This window comes from Castor canadensis, chromosome 17 (assembly GCF_047511655.1).
Source record: "Castor canadensis chromosome 17, mCasCan1.hap1v2, whole genome shotgun sequence".
Classification (NCBI taxonomy): domain Eukaryota; kingdom Metazoa; phylum Chordata; class Mammalia; order Rodentia; family Castoridae; genus Castor; species Castor canadensis.
The window spans coordinates 47,591,428-47,614,164 of record NC_133402.1 but is presented as its reverse complement, the minus strand read 5'-3'; the positions used below and the strand labels follow the sequence as shown (position 1 = coordinate 47,614,164).

Below are 22,737 nucleotides of genomic sequence, written 5' to 3'. Positions count from 1 at the left end.
AATTCTGGGGTTTCTAAAAATTGGTGAAGTACATAACATGGATGGACTTGTTGCTTTTGTTTATTTTTTTGATACAGGGTCTCATTATGTAGCCCAGCCTAGTCTCAAATTTGCATTTCTTTCACCTCAGCCTCCTGAGTGCTGGGATTACAGGCATGTACTACTACACCTGGCTAAGAGTAAGAATTTTTTGAGGATCAAATAAGTATTTTACAAGATCTGTGTACTGGCAAACCCCATATCACCAAAAAATAAATAAATAAATAAAAAGAAATCTAAGTAAAGATTCATTGGCAATGTGTTAGTGGAGTTGCATTTTTATCCCTTCCCATGAAATTAACAGTAAATGTAATAAAAAAAAACCACGTTATTTCTGATATCCCAAAATCATTTATTTAATAAAACACTTTTTAAAACAAAACATTGGAGTGGACAAGGAAGTAATTGTTCTTGCCTCTAGTCTTCTCCCAGGATATCTGGCAATAAATTGGGGAAGTCTTAGGGTTTCTGTAGAACTCCACTGGTGAGTACTTTGTAAGAGATTCTTGGATTTCATTGTAAACATGTGTTGAAGAGAGGTTCTCTCCTTACTAGATAGTTACTTATCCTATGCTGAGAAGAAAATACCTGCAGTTTTTGCATAAGAGACATAATTGAAATATATTTTGTTGTATAGTTCCCAAGCCTCTATTACAGTCACTTGGGGAAGTTAGTAGAAAAAGAAACTCAGTATTAGGTCCAGGAGTGTATGAATGTACACAGCTATGTAGTTTTGAGAACTCCTTTAGAAACTGTTAATCAGTCCCATTTTATGTTGTGAGTAGTTACTCGCTCTGCATTTTATTATTGTGGATCAGACTTATTAAAACAGCTTTATTTCCTTTCTCAATGAAAATAATGTGACCTTTAAATATGTCTATATTTGCACAGATTTGTCTTAATTTAATAAGATAGTACTAAAATGCACTACTTCTACAGAAATAATCTGAGTCTCCAGGTTTGAGAGATCAACCGTACAAAGTGATTTTTTTAATTATGTTTAATCAGATTATAAAGACATTGGAACACTTGCCCATTCCCACTAAAAATATGTTGGAGGAAAGCAAAGTACTTCCAATTATTCAACGTTGGTCTCAGACCAAGACTTCTGTGCCTCCGTTGAGTGAAGGAGATGGTTATTCTAGTGAGAATACATCGCGTGCTCATACACCACTTAATACACCTGATCCTTCCACCAAGCTGACCACGGAAGTGGACACAGATACTCCTAAGAAACTCATGTTTCGCAGACTTAAAATTATAAGTGAAAATAGCATGGACAGTGCAATCTCTGATGCAACCAGTGAGCTAGAAGGCAAAGATGGCAAAGAGGACCTTGATCAGTTAGAAAATATCACTGTAGAAGAAGAGGAAGAGTTGCAGTCGCAGCAGCTACTCCCACAACAGTTGCCCGAGTCCAAAGTTGAAAGTGAAACCACCATTGAGGCCAGTAAGCTACCATCTGAACTAGAGGCTGACATTGAGATAGAGCCTAAAGACAACAATGGCACAAAACTGGAAGAAACTATTGCTGAGGAAACACCATCCCAAGATGAAGAGGAGGGTGTGTCTGATGTAGAAAGTGAGAGGAGTCAAGAACAGCCTGATAAAACAGTGGACATAAGTGATCTGGCCACTAAGCTACTGGACAGTTGGAAAGACCTAAAGGTAAGAAAACATTTTGCTCACTTTAACATGAATAATTAAGGTTTAGTTCCATAAACCCTAAGTCAAATTGACTAGGTTTTTCTAACCATGGGTATTTCTGAAAAGTGAAATACGATCTTTCTTACAATCAGCTAGTGTTAAATGTGTCTCAACTGTCCTTTAAGTTTTGACAAGAGTCATACCAGTCAAACCCAATATTCAGATGTTCCCCTTTCCCTTTTTTAGAAAAGCACATCACAATAGTGGCATTAGTCATTCCAGTGCTCTTCAAACAAAAATTGTTTGAGTAACAATGTTATGATTCTATTTGTAATCAGAAAATATTACTTAAATTAATTGGAAATCCAAGGTAATTTAGCAACTTCTCGTTAAAAATGAGCTTGAAAAACTACTTTCTGGAACTAGCTGGCATTCAGTTCCTTTATTGTTTCTGAAATAGGCCTGCTTTTAAATTCCAGTTTCTTTGGACTAAAGTTGTTATCTAAAAGAAAAATAAAAAGGTCTGGAACCCTTATGCCTAATATATACATAATCTTTTGATATGGAATGTAGCAAGATGTGTAGGGTTTGCCTTGCAGAAAACCTACTCTGTGTCTTGGATAACCACAAGATGAAGCTATGAGAGGCATAGTACATTTTGGTTGTAAGTAATCTGGGCCTAGGATCCAGGTCTTGAGGACCTTGTGGGCCTGTTTTTCTGTTAATGCTTTCTTCTGCCAGAGGGAAAACACTCAGATAAACCAGCAATCCAGATTTGTTTGCAGGAAAATAAAACTGCAATGTTCACCCCACTAGATTCTGTGATTTGACCCAGTAGAACTGGCCTTACACAGAACAAAATGAGTAGTGTTTGGTTGTATACTGTGTTTCCTATTTGCTGTGTTGAGACCCTTTGTTTAGTATGGTGTGGTTTCAGCTTTCATTTACTGATAAGTGCTCTTAACTCGTTACTGTTTCATCACTTAAAATTCAGCATAAACTCAGCCTTGTTAAGTATTATGAAATCTGACTTTTTAAAATAAATATGAAAGAAAATGTTCATAGCAAATCTGTTTATGATACAGTGTGTGAACTGCAGGAATCAAAATTGCAGTTAATTGAAAGAGATGATGGGATTGTCACTTGGTAGGTCTTTATTTAAATCCTGCTTTGTGACAGTACAGGAGTCCCTAAAAGAAGTTCTTGTGTTTGGAGGCTGCTGGTGGAGCCTGTATTATGACTGTAGCTCAGTAACAAAGGTAGAGATGGAGACAAGTACACAAGTAGACACAGAAAAAGTCTTTGTAATCATAGTTTTATAGGAGGAGAGTGAGTGACATTGTAGACTCAGTAATTTGCCTGAGAAGTCTCTGGTTGCTAAGATGTCATGATAAATCTGTCTTAAATTTGTGAAAAGTAAATATTTTGTTTCTGTATATAATAGTTTGTTTCTGTAATTGTAATGGTATGAATTACTCTGTAGACATATTTAGCCTAATTAGCTATAACTGCGGTAATTCAGACTCATACTCTGGGCATACATTTTTCAGATGTACATAATTATTTCTTACCCTTCTTATTTTCTCCACTCCTATCTGAAAGATCAAAGCAATTTCACAATAATATGTACATTACTGTTCCTCTTGACTTGAGGTGTAAATTTTTACTTATACTTAAAATATATCCTTCTTAGCCTTTGGATTTATCCTGAATCTTATCATCAAGGGAGCCATCAAATAAAATCCTCCCTTCTTTTTCAAACTGTAGTTTGCTCTGGAATTTGCATTACTGAGAAATATCTTTACTTAACTGTGATATTTTGTTACACATTGGTTGTGGGGTTCTTAATGCTTCTATCATTCTAATTAACATTTATTAAGGCTCTGATTTCTAAACTCTGACTAGGTGTCCTTTAAAAACAAACACAAACAATACTTTGGATATCATTTACCCAGAAGTCTGAAATCAAGAACCCATAATTTGAACATCTTTTTAGGAAAATACATTGAGTTAACTTGATCACTGTATATCCATACTATCCCGGCATTGAAAGAGTTAACTACTTCTGTCTGACTTCCACCTATGTGTTCAAGTAGATTGAAAAGAAAATGTCTTGTTCAACCAACCTTATTTAGCACCTGTTAAGTTGTTGATACTTAATTCCAAGATATACTAAAAAGGCATTCATCCAAGATTGTGGGGTTTTTTAGATACTTTAATGCTCCCTGACCTTCTGGGGCCACTGTAATATTTCTGGATATGCATTCCACTTGACCTTTCTAAACTTGATGGAGTGACGAACTGCAAGGGATTGCTTCAGATTCCTTAATCTTGGTTTTGCTGTGAAAGCAGACTATAGGGATCATCAGTAAATGAAAGTGGGTGGGAGGGATGGGATGAAGCTTCATGAATTACTCTTTGTCCTCCCAGATCTGATGATGATCCCCCTTGTAACTTGAACCATTTCCATCTAGCTTCTCAGGGCAGCAAGGAGCTTGTTAACATCACCAGCTGACCATGTGTCTCCTTTTCTCAACTCCATTTCCAACTTCGTGCTGAAGAAAAACAAGAACCTAGCGTGCATTCTGTGAAGAAACAGGAAGATGGTTGGGAAGTTGGATGATGCATGAAAAATATAATAGGTGAAAAGAGGACAGAGGTGGTTAACTCACTGGCGCCGGCGTTATTTTGATGCGTCCATTGCCGACAATGGATGTCGTTCCGGGAAAATCCCTACTTCTGGCAAGGATTAAGTGAGCTACTTTTTCTATACCTATATACACAGGACCATTGCCTTAATTCACAAGGCTTATACACTTTGACTCCTAAAGTAGACCTTAACTAGAAACATCACCTAATATGTTACTACTCATGAACATCTATTCATTTTCAAATGCAAATTTACTGGGCTGCATTTTTAGCAGGGACATGTGCATATACTTCTTTTTGCAAAAGGAATTGTACATCATTCCACATGCTGAAAATGTAGCCTAGATTACACAACACAAAACAACTGATTACAAGTAATTACTAATTATAACTTGACTGGAAAATCTTTATTCATTTGGATCATGTGAAAAGGAGGTAAGGTGCCCATGAATATGGTAGTCTCAATTGCTATTAAACACCAAGAGATTTTAGTAGTTAGTGATTCCAGAGCCTCTCTTACAAACACTTAAGATTATAGGATGTGCGTCTCTCCTTACTATGAACCCTGGGGAGTTCCATTTCCACCTAAATTTAGATGATTTGGAACACTTCCTATTTGTGATAAATTGAGCTCTTCTTAATGACTACTCTTATTCTTCTCTTATTTCATCTTAATCTAGACATTATCTTTATTTTTTATTTTATTTTTTTATTTTTTGGTGGTACTGAGGTTTGAACTCAGAGCCTTGAGCTTGTTAGGCAAGTACTCTTCCACTTGAGCCACACTTCAGCCCTTTATACTGTAGTTTGTTTTTCAGGTAGCATCTTGTACTTTTGCCCAGACCAGATTCAGACTGAATTCCTACTTCCTCTTCTTGGGTAGCTGAGATTACAGCATGTACCGCTATGCCCATCTAAACTGAAAATACTTGAATCACTACTTGGAATTTCATTCCATCACGAATGTTGTATGTGAACTATGCCATGCAACATTTGAGAATGAAGTTATGTGGACCTTAGATTTCTGGGCACAGAAATTTGAAGTCTTTAGTAGAGTAAGAGAAAATCAATATTACATACTCTGGTTTTTTTTTTTTTTTTTTTTTTTTTAAATTAGAATTGTCCCCAGAGAATGCTATTTTAGATACTGTTGCATTCAAATTTTTTAAAATAAATGTTTTATTTTGTAAAAGGCAAAATAGTCTAAAACTTTGTGGTTCGTTTTATTGTCAAATAAAATACTTTTATCTAAATCAGAATTAGCCAAATTTTCCCCACTGTCTTTTTTTTGCTTTTTCTTTTAAAGTTGTATTCCCTACACTAAGGATTAAACTCAGAGCCTTCTGCTTGCTAGTCAAGCACTCTACCACTTGAGCTACACACCCAGTCCTTTTGCTTTCTTTATTTGACTTGAACTAACTTAACCTGGGCTGGCCTTGAACTGAGGTTCTTCTGTTTCTACCTCCTAAGTAGCTAGGATTACAGGCTTGTATCACCAAAGCCTACCTTTTTAAAAACAAACAAACAAATAAAACACAGCCATGCTAATTCCTCTCTGGCTGCTTTTGCGTTATAGTGGTAGAATCAGCTGCCACAGAGATGGAATGACTTGCAAAGCCTGTGGAATTTACTCTTTTGCCTTTTCTAGAAAAAGATTGCTAACACCTGATCTAAATGATAAAGTACAGAATCTTGTTCTTCACATTCTGCTTTTGAGAGAAGTCATTTTCGCTTAACCGTTTTGGATGAGCAATGATTATGTTTCAATTACCCATGAAAACAGTTTTTGTTGTTGTGTTGTTATTTTTTGTTTTTAATGTCTTGGTTTTGTTTAGGGAAAGATACTTTAAGTGATTTGGATGTAAGACTATATGAGAAGTGAGAAGGTAATGCATATTATAGAAAGAATTTCCAGGCTAGAAAAGACTTTTAAGGAATGTTGTTCTTCCCTCAGGACATGATCATCCCAGTTAGAAACTTAAAAGAGACTCTTCTAGTGTAGATTAGGAGGTATATTCTAGACTTATATATAACCATAATGAAAACATTTACATTTTCTTCTATTTTAAACTTTTAACTATAAACAAAATTTCAAACTTACAAAACCTCCAAGAATAATATTGTGTATGTATTCTAGTGGCAATATAGAGAAAATTTGGTTAAAATGTCCTTTAACCCCTTCATTTGTGTTCTTCGGTGTTAACATCTTGCCAATTATCTCTTAATTCTTCTGAGTAAGTTACAAATAAGGTGGTCCATTGCCTCTAGATACTGTATTTCCTAAAAGCAGAGACATTCTATTATGTGGCTTTAGTATGTGTATCAAAATCAATAAATTATAGTGATACAGAGCTATTATTTACTCAGCATACCTTACTCAGATTTTCCCGTTGCTAATATAATGTCCTTTTGGCAATAATAATTTATTTTTCTGACTAAGAATCTAGTCTGAGAGCAGCATTGAGTTGAGTTAGTGTCCTTTAATCTGGAACAGTTCTTCAGTCTTCCTTTGTCTTTTGTAAACTTTACCTTTTTAAAAATATTTTTGAATATTGTAGATTATCCCTCACTTTGGGTTTGAAGTTTTCTTTTGTTTGGATTCAGGGTTATGCATGTTTGTCCGGAACATTACATTAGTAGTCTTCGTATGATATTAATTTGTCCCATTACTGACATTGTCACCCTTGATCACTCAATTGGAGTATTGTTTGCCAGGCTTCTCCAATGTAGAATTACTATTTTCTCCCTTATAATGAAAAAGTATAGCTGAACATGGTGGCACATATCTATAATCCCAGCACTTTGGAAGCTGAGGTAGGAGGATCATGAGTTTGAGGCAAGCCTAGACTATATAGTGAGACATTGTCTTCAAAAAAAGAAAAAAAGTGTGACATCTGAGCACTTTTGGAAATATGTAAATGTCATTTTCATCAAATTTATCCCTTAAATTCAATATTCAGTGATTTTCTTGAAACATTGTGATGATTGGCCCAAATAGTGATTTTTCTAATCCATCATTCTTTTTATCTCTGTGATTATTGGTTGGCATTCTTTTAAACCAAGAGCTTTACCTGTTTGTGCATTTTTTTTATTCAAAGTTGATTTATGTTAGCTTAGATTTATGGGTTCTTGTTTTATTTAGTGGGTTATGATCTATTAATTCAGTTATTGGATGCTTTTACTGTCCCATATTTGGCCAGTGTAAACCCCTTTATCTCATTTTGACACGTCTCTATTATTTTTTAAACTTCTGGGATAACATGCTGTTCCAGGCTCATTGTGTGCATATACAGTGTACTTGGTCACTCTTTATTTCTCTTTTCTTCTGTCAATCTGAGACCACACCCTCTTCTGAATCTATTGTGCTTCCTTCTGTAATTCTTACTTATTGTTCCTCTGACTATCCCTTAAAAACTTGTATTTCTTGTAACACCTGAGGTTTCTTTTATCATATATATTAAATATGTATGATATCTCTCTTTGCCATTTTGAATTAAGGACTCTGTTGTCATTTCTTGTTTAAACTCTTATAACTACCTCCTCTTGCTTTCGTTCTTTCCCTAGTCATGTAATCCTTCATAATGATACAGCATTAACTTTTAAAAACACAGATGTTATTAATAAGAATCTAGTAGCATTGCAGACACCCCTTTTTACTCAGAGAACAAAGCTATTTCTATGTCTAAACAATCTTGGCCAACAGTTTCTCTTAATATTCAGTGCCTGAGTCATGTCAGTCTGTTTGTACTTCTCTTTGAACATAGTTCTCCTTGCTTAAGAATATCATCTTTAAAATACCTTCCTTTAAATTTAGGGTTGCATTTCATTCCTTCTGATGTATTAATGTCTGTCTCTCTCTCTCTCTCACTCTCTCTCTCTCTTTTTGGTCAGACTGGGATTTGAACTCAGGGCATTACACTTTGCAAAGCAGGAGCTCTACCACTTGAGCCACATTCTAGTGCATTTTGCTATGGTTATTTTGGAGATTGGGTTTCGTGAACTATTTGCCCCAGTGGTTCTGAACTGGGATCCTCCTCAACCTCCCGAGTAGCTAGGATTGTAAGTGTGAGCCACTGATGCCTGATTTACAATGTAGTATCGTAACATAGAAAAATTATTTATTTAAATGCTGCTTTCCTTTCCCTAAACATTTGATCTTCAAGGGCAGAGATCATTACTTAATCTTTTTAGTAAGAGTTACTTTTATTATGGTGGCGTCTTCATAGTAATGGTAAAAATAATAACTTATCTCTTAACAATAGTAAGACTACCATGTGCCCCTTATAATCAGTGCTGTATTCAGTAGCCAAAGTAGTCTTTTGGAAATACTACTCAGCTCATGCCAATGCTATTTAAGAAAAAAAAAAAAAAATTGGGGAGGGGCATTGCTGGTGTTTGAACTCAGGGCCTTGAGTTTGCTAGGCAGGTGCTCTACCACTTGAGTTACACCCCCAGCCCTTTTTTGCTTTATTTTTCATGTAGGGTCTCACTTTTCTTGCCTGCACTGGCCTGGACTGTGATCCTCCCATTTTATGCCTACCTCCCTCGTAGATGGGTAACAGGCATGTGCCACCTTGTCCAACTTTTTGTTGAGATTCAAGTCTTACTAACTTTTCTTCCTTTGAAACTTGATATTCCTGATCTTGGTCTCCTGAGTAACTAGGATTACAGGCATGAGGCACTATGCCTAGCACTCCTTTTTAAAAATGTTAAACAGTTCTACATTGTACTTTTGAAGTAAAATTTGTTTTCTTTTCTTTTGAGGCAGGATCTCATGTACCCCAAGCCACCCTTGAACTTGCTCTGTAGTCTAGTCTGGCTTTGAGCTCATGATTCTCCTACCTCAGCTTCCCAAGTGCTGGGATTATAGGCATGTATCGTAATGCCCATCTTTAAATGTTTTTTTTTTGTGGTACTGGAGATCAAACCCAGGGCCTTGCACATGCTACATAAACACCTGGCCACTGAGCTTTGTTCCTAGTCCTTTAAATTTTTCTTAATGTGGCTGTGTGCTGCAACATTTATTTCTGCAGTTTCATTTCAAGCCGTTCCGGTCTAACAGTGAGTGTCTACTGTTAATGAACACACATTCTCTCTCATTCCTGAACACCCCCCACCTCTTTTATTGGGGGGGGCTAAGGTTTGAACTGGGGCATTGTGGTTGAAGTGCTCTACCACTTGAGTCTTACCCCAGACTCTTTTTGTTTCAGTTATTTTTCACATAGGGTCTTTTGCTTTTTCTCCAGGGCCAGTCTTGCATCATAATTCTCCTACCTCCACCTCCATCATAGCTAGGACCGCAGGCATGTGCCACCATGGCCTGACTTGTTTGGGGGATAGGGTCTCACTTTTGCCTGGGCTGGCCTCAAACTGTGATCTTCCCATCTCTACCTCCCAGGTACCTGGGTTTGTAGGTGTGCACTATGCCTCCCTTAAAAACACTTTTGTTGTTGTTGTTTTAGATGTCTCTTACTTAAATTTCATTCTTTTCCCCAGAAAATTATTCCTGTCCTCTAGGACACCATGTTTGCTGTGCCCTTTGAATATGCTCTTACAACATTCTTTACAGTCATAGCAAATAACATTTCACAATGGTGCATTGTGTGATGGCAGAGGCAGATTCTGTCCTGACTACTTGAGCCTTCCCAACTTCTACTTCCTCAACCCTGTGAAAGCCTATTAGGTAGTTTGGCATTTTATAAATGATTGAATGAAAAAGTGAAGAAAGGTCATATTTTTCCATGGTACCACACTACCTCTTGAGTGTCTAGAGTATATCTTGTGTTTGGTAGTGGCCAGAAAATATTTGTGTGTGTGCACATGAATCTTTTCAATCTCATGAAGTATGTGGTGGTGCTTTGTTTTTTGTTGTTGTTGTTTTTTGTGGTACTAGGGTTTGAACTCTGGCTCTATACCTTAAGCCACTCTGCCACTCCACTAGCCCTTTTTTTGTAATGGGTTTTTTCAAGATAGAGTCTCGTGAACTATTTGCACAGACTGGCTTTGAATCACAGTCTCTGCCTCCTGAATAGCTAGGATTACAGGCATGAGCCACGGATGCCCAGTTGGGGAGAGGATTGAAAATTGGCTTAGGTCTTGTGATTTAAATCCTCTATTCTTCAACTCCCTATTCTGGTCCAAAACAATAGTCATTTCTTTGTCCTTGCAAGGCAGTTCATGCAATTGTGTTATTTTTGATTAGTATCTTTCACGTTTCTTTTAGTCTACTGATTCAAAAATTGTAGTAAGTCTGAATTTTATAGTTGTAGGGACCATTTTAATGTTTTGTTCGTGTATCCTTTTCTCCTTAATGTTGTGGTGATTTTCAACTGCAATCCATGATTGAACAACAAAGAATTTTCATAACTTCTGAAATCACATATAAGAGTGTAGGCTTTTCTGAGGCCAAGGTCCATAAATATGAGCAGCTTCTCAAACTGGAATATTTATATGTGTGGGGTAGGACAGGAATAAACTATGGTCCAAAAATATATTTTCTGGATGGCTTGGATACCAGGAAGGCTTCTGCTCTCAACTTAAGGGTTGGCTTGATTAGTGTAGTAATATGTTACTTCACTGAAGTCACTTGGAGGGCTGTGGTAATTTTAAAATTTTAAACATAGAGGAGGTAGTTAAAATTGAAATGTATCAGGGAAAATCTTAGATCTGAATTTAACTGTCTAGAAAACAAATAGGAAATTGGTGAAACATTTACTTACGACCTTGATTATTCATTAGTGATTAGTAATCTGCATGAATGTTCTTTTTTCCCCGCCTCTTTTTTTTTTTTTTTCTTTGCACACACATTTGCTACTGGACTTAGGGGGTCCTTGAAAGCAGGGAATGTGTCAGATGTTGATTTTCATGTTTTAGTACTTAGCCTAAGTGTAGCAGATGTATATGGAATAAAACTCATCCTTGCTAAGGGAGATGCTTTGGTTCATCATCAAGATGAGCAAGGCTAGAGAAGAAATAAGGTGGGAGCCGGGTACCAGTGTCTCACACTTGTAATCCTAGGTACTTAGGAAGAAGAGATTAGGAGGATCATGGTTCAGAGACAGCCTGGACAAATAGTTCGTGAGACCTTATCTCGGAAAAAAAAAAAAAAATCACAAAAAAAAGATGACTGGTGGAGTGGCTCAAGGTATAGACCCTGAGTTCAAGCTCCAGTACTGCAAAAAAGAAAAAAAAAATAGGGTGGGAAGAACAAATTTAAACAGAATAATAATGAACTAGGGACTTCAGTATAGCACTTTACTGAAGAGCAGCATTTAGAAATTGTAAGTAGACAGGTCTTCACTAGGAATGTGGTCAGTGAGCAGGAGTCTCTTACTTCTGTGCAGGAGCCTTTCTTTGTATCTTTGGTTTAAATATAGGCAGTTCTTAGCCAGGCATATGTGGGGCACATCTGTAGCCTCACAACTCAGGAGGCTAAGGAAGGAGGATTGTGAGTTCATGGCCATCCTAGGCTACATTGCATAACCCAGTTTCAAAAACTAAACAAAAATTCAAAAGGCATACAGAGAATCTCTTTATTTTTTATGGCAGCATGATATTTGATTGTATATAGTATAATTTATTTAATCAATCCCCTATTATAGCCATTTAGATTGATTCCTTTCTTTGGTTTAACAGCAAGTATTTTCTTTTTCTGAGAGTCAGGTTTTTTTTTTTATTATTTTGGGTATTTTTAATGGGTTTCATCATGACATTTTCATACATATATATAATGAATTTTGATCATACTTAGTCCCCATTACCTCTCTTGTCCCCTTCCCCCTAGATCCCCTTACTTTTCCTAGATAGTTCCCCTTCTACTTTCATGCCCTTTGTTTGTTTTAAACCTACATTCTGCAGATAAAACATTTGTGTCTTTCTGAGTCTGGCTTATTTCACTTAGCATCTCCAGTTCTATCCATTTTCCTTTAAATGACATAATTTCTTCTTTGTGGATGAATAAAACTCCATCGTGTATATATAGAACACATTTTCTTTATTTTTTAATTTAATTTTATTTTTTTAATGTTGATTTTCTTTTTTCTTTTTTTTTTCTTTTTTTTCATTTTTCTTTTATTATTCATATGTGCATACAAGGCTTGGTTCATTTCTCCCCCCTGCCCCCACCCCCTCCCTTACCACCCACTCCACCCCCTCCCGCTCCCCCCCCTCAATACCCAGCAGAAACTATTTTGCCCTTATCTAATTTTGTTGTAGAGAGAGTATAAGCAATAATAGGAAGGAACAAGGGGTTTTGCTGGTTGAGATAAGGATAGCTATACAGGGCATTGACTCACATTGATTTCCTGTGCGTGGGTGTTACCTTCTAGGTTAATTCTTTTTGATCTAACCTTTTCTCTAGTACCTGTTCCCCTTTTCCTATTGGCCTCAGTTGCTTTAAGGTATCTGCTTTAGTTTCTCTGCGTTAAGGGCAACAAATGCTAGCTAGTTTTTTAGGTGTCTTACCTATCCTCACCCCTCCCTTGTGTGCTCTCGCTTTTATCAAACACATTCTCTTTATTCATTCTTCTTTTTGTGGGCACCAAGGCTGACTCCATAACTTGTCTATTGTGAACAGTGCTGCAACAAACATGGATGTGCAGATATCTCTGCTGTAATAGCAACTAATTTTTACCTAAGTAATTTTACACATACACACATGTGGAAAATATGCATATTAGATAAGTTACTAAAAGTAGCATTGTTGAGTCATGATTTGTGTTATTTGTAATTGTGACAGACATTGCGAAATTGTTCTTAATTGTACCAGTTTAACTGTCATCCACTCTGTGTGTGTGTGTGTGTGTGTGTGTGTGTGTGTGTGTGTGTATGTGTGAATATGCTCATCACCACAACCTGGTCAACATAGGTATTGTCAGACTGATGGGCAAAAATGGTGTATTATTATAGTTTTTTTTGTATAACTCTTACACATCAGGTATTGAACATCTTTCTATTTGCATTCTGATAACTTTATATTCTTTGCTTATTTTAAGATATGGGTAAAAGTTGATTAACAGATCTTACTGTTTTTCATTTCTTGGGAGCCCAGCTCTCTGAAGTTGGAAATAAAAATATTTCCTTAAGGTTTTAAAAAAAATAAACGGGCTAGGTGACTATCCCAATGGTATAGAACTTATCTTTAGCATGCACAAAGTCCTGGGTTCCATCCCAGCACCAAAACAAATAGACAAGTTTATGCTGTTCTCCCTCTCTCTCCTTCTCCCTGTCACTCTTCATTCTCCTTTCTTTTATGAAGCCTCTAGAAAGTATATTATCTTCTAAATCTTCCTTCCAATTTTTCCAAATCTGTCTAGTGGAGATTTCCCACTAACCAGATACAAACTTAGTAAGTAGTAGTCTTTTAATTTCTTGTTTGGCCCTCTTAGCCTTTTCAAACTGAGTATTTCATATTTCTTTAATTTTGTAAATATTATTGTCATTATTTTTGCTCTTCCTCCTTCTTTCCTCCTGCCCTTCCTCGTTTCCTTCCCTTTCTTTCTCTTTTGATCTTTCTTTTGAGGTATGGTTTTACTATGTAGCTCAATCTGGCCTCAAAGTCTTGATCCTCAGTCTAAGCCTCCAGATGGTGGCTTGTACCACAACACCCAGCTTCTTCATTGTTTCTTAAAATATTTCCTTTTATAGGATTCTTTTTTTTTTTTAACCTGAAGTTTGTACTGACCTTCTAGTCTCCATATCTCCTATCTTGGTTTTCATATTTTCTTTCTCTTTATCCTCTCTTGTCTCTTTTTGTGGGTTCTTCCATCTATGATAGTGGAACTTTGTATAGGCTCTTCTTCCCTTCTTTTTTTTAGTATTGCTTTTATTTAGCAAAATATTTAGAAGAAAAAGTTCGTTTGGCACAAACAAGATTTTATCTGTGTTTGCCAACAAAAACTAATTTAGTCTTAGTTTTTTTTTTTAAAAACATACGTGTTATTTATTACAAAACAGGTAATCTAAATTATTTTGTTCTCATTAATGTTGTTTAGCTCAGGAACAGCCTTAAGTCAGCATTCTTTTTCCTTTCCAAAAAAGATTTTTCTTTTCTTTTTATTAATTTCTTTCTTTATTGCAGTTAAACCCCAGGCTTGCACATGCTAGACAAGCACTGTGCTGTTGAGCTATATCCCCAGCCCTCAGGAAAAGTTCTTTTATACATTGCTTCATATTTTCATTTTAATCCTGTTTCTGTATTTTTTTAGCAACTTGTTTGTGATTTTTTAATAAAGTACCCATTAGGTGGAGGAGGATTGTGGTTCAAAGCCAGCCCAGCAAAAAGTTTGCAAGACCCTATCAAAAAACAAAAACAAAAAAACCTTCACCCAAAGGGGCTGATGGAGTGGCTCACACCTCCACCAGAACCTCAAAAAAAAAAAAAAAAATGCCCATTACTTTTCCAACAAGCTTCCAATGAGTATGTTCCAATGAGTGTGTGGGGGGGGGGTAGGTGGGTGGTGGTGGTGGTGGGTACTGGGTTTGAACCCAGGGCTTTGAACTTGCTAGGCAGGCACTTTACCATTCAAGCTCCACCGATCAGCTTTTTTTGTTTTGTTTTGACTTTTGTTCTTTTTAATAGTTATTTTTTTTCAGATGGGGTCTCATGTTTTTGCCTTGAGGCTAGCCTCTGCCTCCTGAGTAGCTAGGATTACAGGTATGCACCACCATGCCAGGCTGATTCTTTGAGGTAGGCTTTTCCTAATTTTTTTTTTTTTTTTTTTTTTTTTGCCTAGGCTAGTTTTGAACTGTGATCCTCCTACTGAGATCCTCTTATCTGTCTCCCAAGAAGCGGGAATACAGGCATGCACCACCACATCCAGCCCAATGAGTACTTTTTCTTTTTTCCTTTTATCTTTCTTTGCGGTGTTGGGAATTGACCTAGGCCTTCATACATACTAGGCAAGCACCACTGAGACTTATTGAGATTGTCACACAAGATATTCCAGATTAGACCATGTAATCTAGTAATAGATGACTGTTCAAGTATTTAAGGACAAAACATAACTGTATGAATCAACTATAAAAATTTTCCTGTATTTCAAAGTTTTATTTTCTTTCAAATCAACCTACTTTTCTCTCTATCAGGCTACTTTCTCTAGATCAACCTACATTTCTCTTTATCAGGCTGATTCCTATAGAACCTCATTATAAATTACTGTTTTTCAAGACTTCCCTCAGACTGTTGATCCCTTGCTTTAGTCTGTTTCCTAAGTTTGACATGTATGTTTTCAGCTTTCTTTTACCATTCTGCACCTGCCCTTCAGACTCAAGGAACTCATAATCTTCTCCCACAGACTGGTTATCCATTTTATAATGTTAATTTGTATCAATAGCTTCATTTTTCTAGTAACCAACATCCAAAGCACATCAACTCTTTTAATTAAAATAGTTACTATTGCTAACTATAGCACTAACTAAAAATGCAGTTTCCAGATAACTAAGATTTTCTTAAGAGAAGATTTTGTTGGAAGGCAACTTTTTCAAAATTATGCTCGGTTTGAGAAAAATCCTGTTTTTTTTTTTTTTTTTAAAGATTTTTAGATATTTTAAATAGCCACCGCCTCTTACATAATTACCCAAAAGTAAAGCTTCAAAGCTTTACCTCTATTAAATGCCTAGTTGTTGAATTTATATACATCAATATTTTATTAATATGTACTGGATTTGCATAAACATTACAAAGCTTTCCCATCACTCAGAAATTAAGTCTTTTTAAAGTATCTAATACTGTACAGTGTACACTGTTGACAGTTATGAAATATATGACGTAGAACTTAGAACTTGACTCTTAGAAACTCCATAGTCTATATTTAGCATTCTCTTTTGATAAAATTTTGAAACCTTTTAAACCTAAAAAATGCCTTTATTCTATTCCCTCTTAATTTGTCAAATGTATAATTATCATTTGGACTTCAAAATGTTAAAGATAAAGTAGCTGGAGATGTGCTCAGTCCATAGTGTATATTTAGCATGCTTGAGGCCCTGGGTCTAATTCTTAGCACACATGCAAAAAAATAGTTCAGGGTATTACTGCATCTACTGAAGTCTGTTAGAATTTTGGTTCGTTTGTTGTGGTAGGTGCCCTGTGCCCTCTCCATGCCTATGAGATAGGGTGACTCATATCTTTTAGTTCTAAGCTATTCTCTTGTGTTGTTTCTTTGATATTTTCTTACCCTCATTTTTTTTTTCTCCCCTTGCTTTCTGGAATTCCTATTATAAGATGTAGAACTTCTGGCACTTAGCATTTAATTTTACTTTTTTTTAATCTCCAATTTTTCTTCTTCTGTTTTCTGGGAAACTTCTTTTTCTTTTCTCCTTTTATTTTATCATTTTTACATTTACTTACATGTGTATACATTGTTTGTGTAATCCCGCCCTCCTTCCGGGCAGAACCTGTTCTGCCCTCTTCTTTGATTATGTTGAGGAGAAAACAGACGAGATAATAAGAAAGACATACCGTTTTTGCTAGTTTGAGTTAAAGATAGCTATGCAGAGAGATTCCTAGTGTTGCTTCCATGCATTTGTGTATTGCAACCCACATTGGTTCATTTCTACCAGACCTCTTCAGTACTTCCTGGGCCTTTTCCCATAGTGGCCTCTGCCAATTTAAGATTACCTTTATTTGCTCCTCAACAGGGAGCAAACCACATTCAAGTTTTAGTTTCCTTTCCTTCCCTATTTCTCCCATGTGTGTTCTCCCTTTAGTGTGTGACCGATGTCCAATAATATTACTGTATTTGTTTTGGGTCTATAATCCGCATATGAGGGAGAACATGCGATTTTTGGCCGTCTGAGCCTGGCTTAAGATGATGCTCTCTAGTTTTCTGGGAGACTCTTAACCTCTTTTTCTGTAATGTTTTCAACTAACCCAAAATTTATTCTTATTTTCAGTTTTTTTCTTTTTTCTTTTTTGGTGGGACTGGGGTTTGAACTCAGGGTTTCACAGTTATAAAGATGAGGGTCTCTTGAACTGTTTGCCCTATCTGGCCTGGAACTGCCATCATCCCAATCTCAGCCTTCCAAGTAGCTAGGATTACAGGTGTGAACCACTGATTCCTGGTAGTGTTTTTTGCTTTTGTTTTTTAAAAACACTTTTATTTCATAACTATACTATTGTTCTGAATTATCAAAAAAAAGATACTAGTCATGGTTTAGGAGAAAAAAAACTTCACACATACATTCAGAATCCACATATGATTAATAGTCTTAGAAAAGATATCCAGAGGTTTTACACCATTTTTATTCTTTCACTGTCATTTTATAGGACTTTAGCATGGAGTTGGTATAAATATGTGTGTTCAGTCTTGTTTTGCACCTAATTCTTTTTTTTTTTTTGGGGGGGGGCAGTAGTGGGGTTTTAACTCAGGGCTTCACACTTGCAAGGCAGGCGCTCTACTGCTTGAGTCACACCTCCAGCCCATTTTGCTGTGGTTATGTTGGAGACAGGGTCTCGCTTTTTGCCTAGGTGTGTCTGGACAATGATCCTCCTATTTTATGCTTACCCCTGTCACTGGAATGGCAGGTGCACTACTCTGCCCTGCTATTGGTAGAGATGGGTTCTTGTGAACTTTTTGCCCAAGCTGACCTCAAACTTCAGTCCTTCCAATCTTAGTGTCCCAAGTAGCTAGGATTACTGGTGTGAGCCACTGGCACCTGGATTCTTTGTATTTCTGTTCATCCTTCAAAACAATTGAAATATCTTCTTCCTTTAGGATATATTTTCTAGTCCTCTCTCCAAAAGCCCAAACCAGTTTTAGTATCTTTTTGTTATATTTCTCTTAACCATTTTATATATAACTGTCATAAGCTAATATATGTGTGTGTGTAGATATACATATATATATATATATATACATATATATATATATATATATATAAATGTGTATGTGTATATATATCTAAATATACACACACAAACACTTTCTGTTTTATTGGCGCTTGTGAAGGAATAGAAGTAGTGGCTTATGGTGTATACTTTGGACATACAAAATCTTCACTTGGGTACTGGAGATGTGGCTTAAGCATTAGAGAGCCTGCTTTGTGAGTGCGAAACCCTGAGTTCAGACTCCAGTTCCACCAATAAATAAATAAATAAATAGGTAAATAAGTAAATAAAAATTTTAAAAACTAGGCTAGCATCTCACATCCAGGATGTAATTCGTTGTGTTAGGATAGTCACTTAACTTTTATTAGCCTGTTTTATATGTGCTGTAGATATGGTCATATCTCTGTTAGTAGAGTGTAAGAATGGCTAGTTGTAGTGGATCACACCTGCAAGCCTAGCTACTCAGGAAGCAGATGAGGAGGATCACAGTTTTAGATCAGTCCAGGCAAAAAACTTAGTGAGACTCTCCATCTCAATCAGTAAGCTGGGTATGAAGATGTACATTTGTGGTTTCAGCTACACAGGAGGCTGTATGTAGTAGGATCATGGTCTGAGACCAGCCCCTGGTCAAAACATGAGACTCTACTTTGAAAATAATAAAGCAAAAAAGGACTTAGGGTTATGGCTCAAGTGGTAGAGCACCGGCCTAACAAATGTGAGACCTTGAATTCAATCTCCAGTCCTCCCCCCGCCCCCTACAAAGAAACAAAAAAGCAGTATATAGAAATGTACTTGAAGGACATGGCACAGAGTACACAGTCTCTACCATTATAATTATTTTTGAACTCCTTGATGGCAGGTACTGTTTATTGGAAGCATCCAAAACATAGGAGAGTGTTAATATATGATTTTAGCCCATATTTGATAACTCAAATCTTGTTACATGGTTAAGCAGATTATACTTCCATAAGTAGCTATCATAGAACTCATGCTCTTTTGTTTTTAATCTCATGCGCTTTTTATGTCCACATATTAAAAATATCTTCACTCACATTTGCACCTTTTTTTTTTTCTTCTTTTTTGAGGGTCTTGCTGTGTAGCCTAAGCTGGACTCAAACTTGTGATGCTCCTGTTGTAGCCTCCTTAGTGCTGGGATCACAGTCATATGGTACCACACCCAGTGTGTTTACACATTTTAATAGAGGATGTTGGATGCATTGGTGTTACATGAACTTATCAGTGATTCTGTGTTTATCAAACAATTTGAAGATTGATTTTGAGCTTTTAGCTAAAGGGGAGAGATTGCCAACAGCAGGCGTTCTAAGCATTGCAGAGGCACATTTATTACTCTAGTCCTGGAAATACAGAACGTTTTTTAATAAGTGAGGCCTTTATAGGGTTTCTTTCTAGGTATAAAATTGTTGGTGTAGGATGAAGAGATTGATGGTTTAGTTATAAAAAGCACTGGAGTATAAGCAATACTTTGAGGCTATGTAGCCCTGTGTAGATGATTTCTATAAATTAGAAGTAGAATTTCACTTGTTCACTGAACAAGTAACTGAGAGCCAGACACTCTTCTGGTACTAGAGATACAGCAAAGAATAAGGCAATCTTGATGTATAACAATTATAACTTGAATGTACATGAATGTGTGTTTGTTGTGAGCAGTGTGTAGACACTAAAGAGGTAAAAGAGGGAGTACTATGTAAAGAATATTGGATGGAGTGCAGAAGCAAGATTCTTTTAGGCCCTTCAGAGGGCAAAGTTAGAACTCAGAACCATAGTTCAATGTTTTCATAATATGCCAGTCTCCCAGGGTTAATTTGAATGAAGCCAGCTTAGATACACATTTTCTACAGTGAATTCTGTGACCTGTGGATGTGGCATTATTTCCAGCAGACTTTCATGTCACTCTGGCTAACATAGTGATCTTAAGAAATGTCACGGTAATCTTCACATGGCTACTTCCTTCTTAGCTTTCAAAACTGTGGAACTTAGGAAAACTCCATTTGCATTTCTAGGACCTAAATTTCCTAATGTATAGATTGAGGAGGAAGGAGTAGATAATCATAGTTTCTACTTTAAATTTTTATGCTTTGATTTTATGAAGAGGAAGATCAGATTCGCCATTCCAAGAGCTTGGGTACATATTTATTAAACTTGTTTCCCTGAAGTAATCATTCCTTTTGTGAACATCCGAATATATTTTCACTTTAGCAGTTAATCTAAACTTTCACATGGAACTAGGAATTTATCTTTGGGAAGCATTTCCTGCGGTACATTAACTGCCTCCACAGAAAGGGTCCCCAGCTTGATACCGGTATAATACTTTAGATATTTGTAATAAATACTTGTCAAGATGTTATGCAAAAGAAACTAGGTAGATTGAAGAAACTAGGTAGTTAGTTGGACCCTCAATATATACTAAGCATCCTTTGTTAATGAACCTGTTAGTTTTTAGAATGCCTAGGTTCACAGAGTAACCTAATGTACCCAGTTGTTTTCAGACTGTTGTTTTCAGACTGTTCCCTTGCTTTTGCTAGATTGCTTACCCAGCACTCTACCACTTGAGCCACACCCCCAGCCCATTTTCAAGCTTCTTAAAGTTAGCAGAATATCTTTTTCTTTTTCTTTTATTAGCAGTAGCTAATAAGAGTGTATTCTTATTTTACCTAATGTCTAATAATACATCAGAGGCAGAGAAGTCAGAGCTAAGAGTATCAGCTTTGTCTTTCTTGTCTTTATCCCTGATTCAGTATTACTCACAGCTAGATGTTGGCAGCTCCACAACCCCAGGCATCTCTCAGAATAGCAGAGGAAAGAGAATCTTGATGACTCTTGAGTTGAGAACATACTGGTATAGTTACCTCTCCCAGATTCTGTCAGGTATGAGAACATTTAAGAGAAGCTATTAGCTCTGTACTTCAAAACTTTCTGAGGAGCTTTTTAAAAAGAAGGGTGTCTGATTCACACCTAGAGATTTAATTTGTCTGGGGTTATATTTCTTTAAAAGCTTTGTGGGATTGTCTAATTGTGCAGCCAGAGTAGAGAATCACAGTTCTAATGAAAGTCCTTGTACAGGACTGGCAGAGTGGCTCAAGTGGTAGAGCACCTGCCTAGTAAGCATGAGGCCCTGAGTTCAAGCCCCAGTAGTGCCAAAAATAAAAGAAAACAAAGTCCTTGTACATAGAAATGAGGGGATGGAGCTTAAGGAGATGCAAGATAACTACATCTGTGCAGAAATTGCAAAAATAGACTTCCATCTTAAAATAATTGGGCATATTGTGTGTCATCTAGTACAGTAGAAAAATACTTTTTGATAGTATTACAGCCTTGAATAGGTTGCTAAGCTTTTTATATTTTCCTATTTGTAAAATGGAGATAGTAGTACTTAGTCTCAGAGGATTGTTCTGAAGCTCAAATAAAATAATGCAGTTGAAGTATTTAGAATGACTCCTGCTCATAGGATAAGTGCATAAATAAAACTGTAACAACCATCTATTAGATAATTTTTCGGCATGCATATAACATTGGAGATTTTTAAAAGATTTGCGTCCATATAAATTTCCCCGTATCAATATGGTCCATGTTTGCTATTTTCAATATCAACTGAACTTTCCTCAGTTGTATAATTAGAACCAACAATAATGTGGAAATAATCACTCTTTTTCTTAGAATAATTTCCAAAATGGTATCGCTAGGTCACACAGGTGTGATTAACATTGCATGATTACCATAAAAGGACTGCATTATGTTATGAACTGTTGAGAGTGTGGGGATTTGTCACTAACATAATGATCTTAAGAAATGTCACAGTAATCTTCACATGGTTGGTGCTAGAGATACAGCAATCACAGTGACTGGTTAAGAACTTGTGCTCAAGCACTACTTGATGGACTAGAATTTTGTGGAATTGTCAGAGCAATAAACTATGTTCTAGGCCTTAGAAGTTACACAGCAAGAAAAGGTACATTAAGGCTTAAAAACAGTTTACATTTCTCAGGATGAATTTTGGTATAGTATTAGGTGACAATAATTTAATAGTGCTTATCTTTTCAATTTTTTTGTAACAATAACATCTGCAAAGTAGATATTACACTTGGCTATTAGCCAAGTTGTTTTTGTACTTATAGGAAAATAGACTGAATTGCACAGAGGTCCTGTGTTCTGTCCCCAGCACTACAAAAACAAAATATAAAAATATACTGAGTAATGGGAATTATTTTTATTAAAAAAAAAAAACAGAAACAAACAAAAAAGCCCCAGTACCACAAAAAAAAAGGAATTGTCTTTATACATGTAATTTTTCTGAAGTGTGTGTGTGTGTGTGTGTGTGTGTGTGTGTGTGTGTGTGTGTGTGTTTGAGTGTGTTGCTGGGGTTTGACCTCAGGGCCTTACTCTTGGTAGGCCAGACCTCTACCATTTGAGCTCTGTCTCCAAGCCCTCAGTCCTTTCTGCTTTAGTTACTTTCACATAAGAATGGTGTTTTGACCTAGGGCCAGCCTTTGGACCATGGTCCTTTTACTTAACACCTCCTGTGTGCTCCATTAAGACCTGCTTGTTGGTTAAGATGAATT

At 36.4% G+C, this 22,737-nt stretch overlaps 1 protein-coding gene and 1 non-coding gene across 7 annotated transcripts in view; both read left to right on the top strand.

The window, feature by feature from the left end:
- Setd2 (SET domain containing 2, histone lysine methyltransferase) overlaps nt 1-22,737 on the top strand; it is a 116,890-nt gene that overhangs the window by 54,710 nt on the left and 39,443 nt on the right. For 4 of the 6 annotated variants that reach the window (XM_074059455.1, XM_074059456.1, XM_074059457.1 and 1 more), the window contains one exon: nt 1,048-1,707. In XM_074059455.1, coding sequence (XP_073915556.1) covers nt 1,048-1,707 — 660 coding nt within the window. Of the gene's footprint in view, nt 1-1,047; nt 1,708-4,160; nt 4,440-22,737 lie in introns of all 6 variants that reach the window. The other 2 variants (XR_012443175.1, XR_012443176.1) reach the window with 2 other exon arrangements.
- On the top strand, nt 21,246-21,318 carry Trnat-agu (transfer RNA threonine (anticodon AGU)). Its single transcript has one exon. It is a non-coding gene; the product is annotated as a tRNA-Thr (tRNA).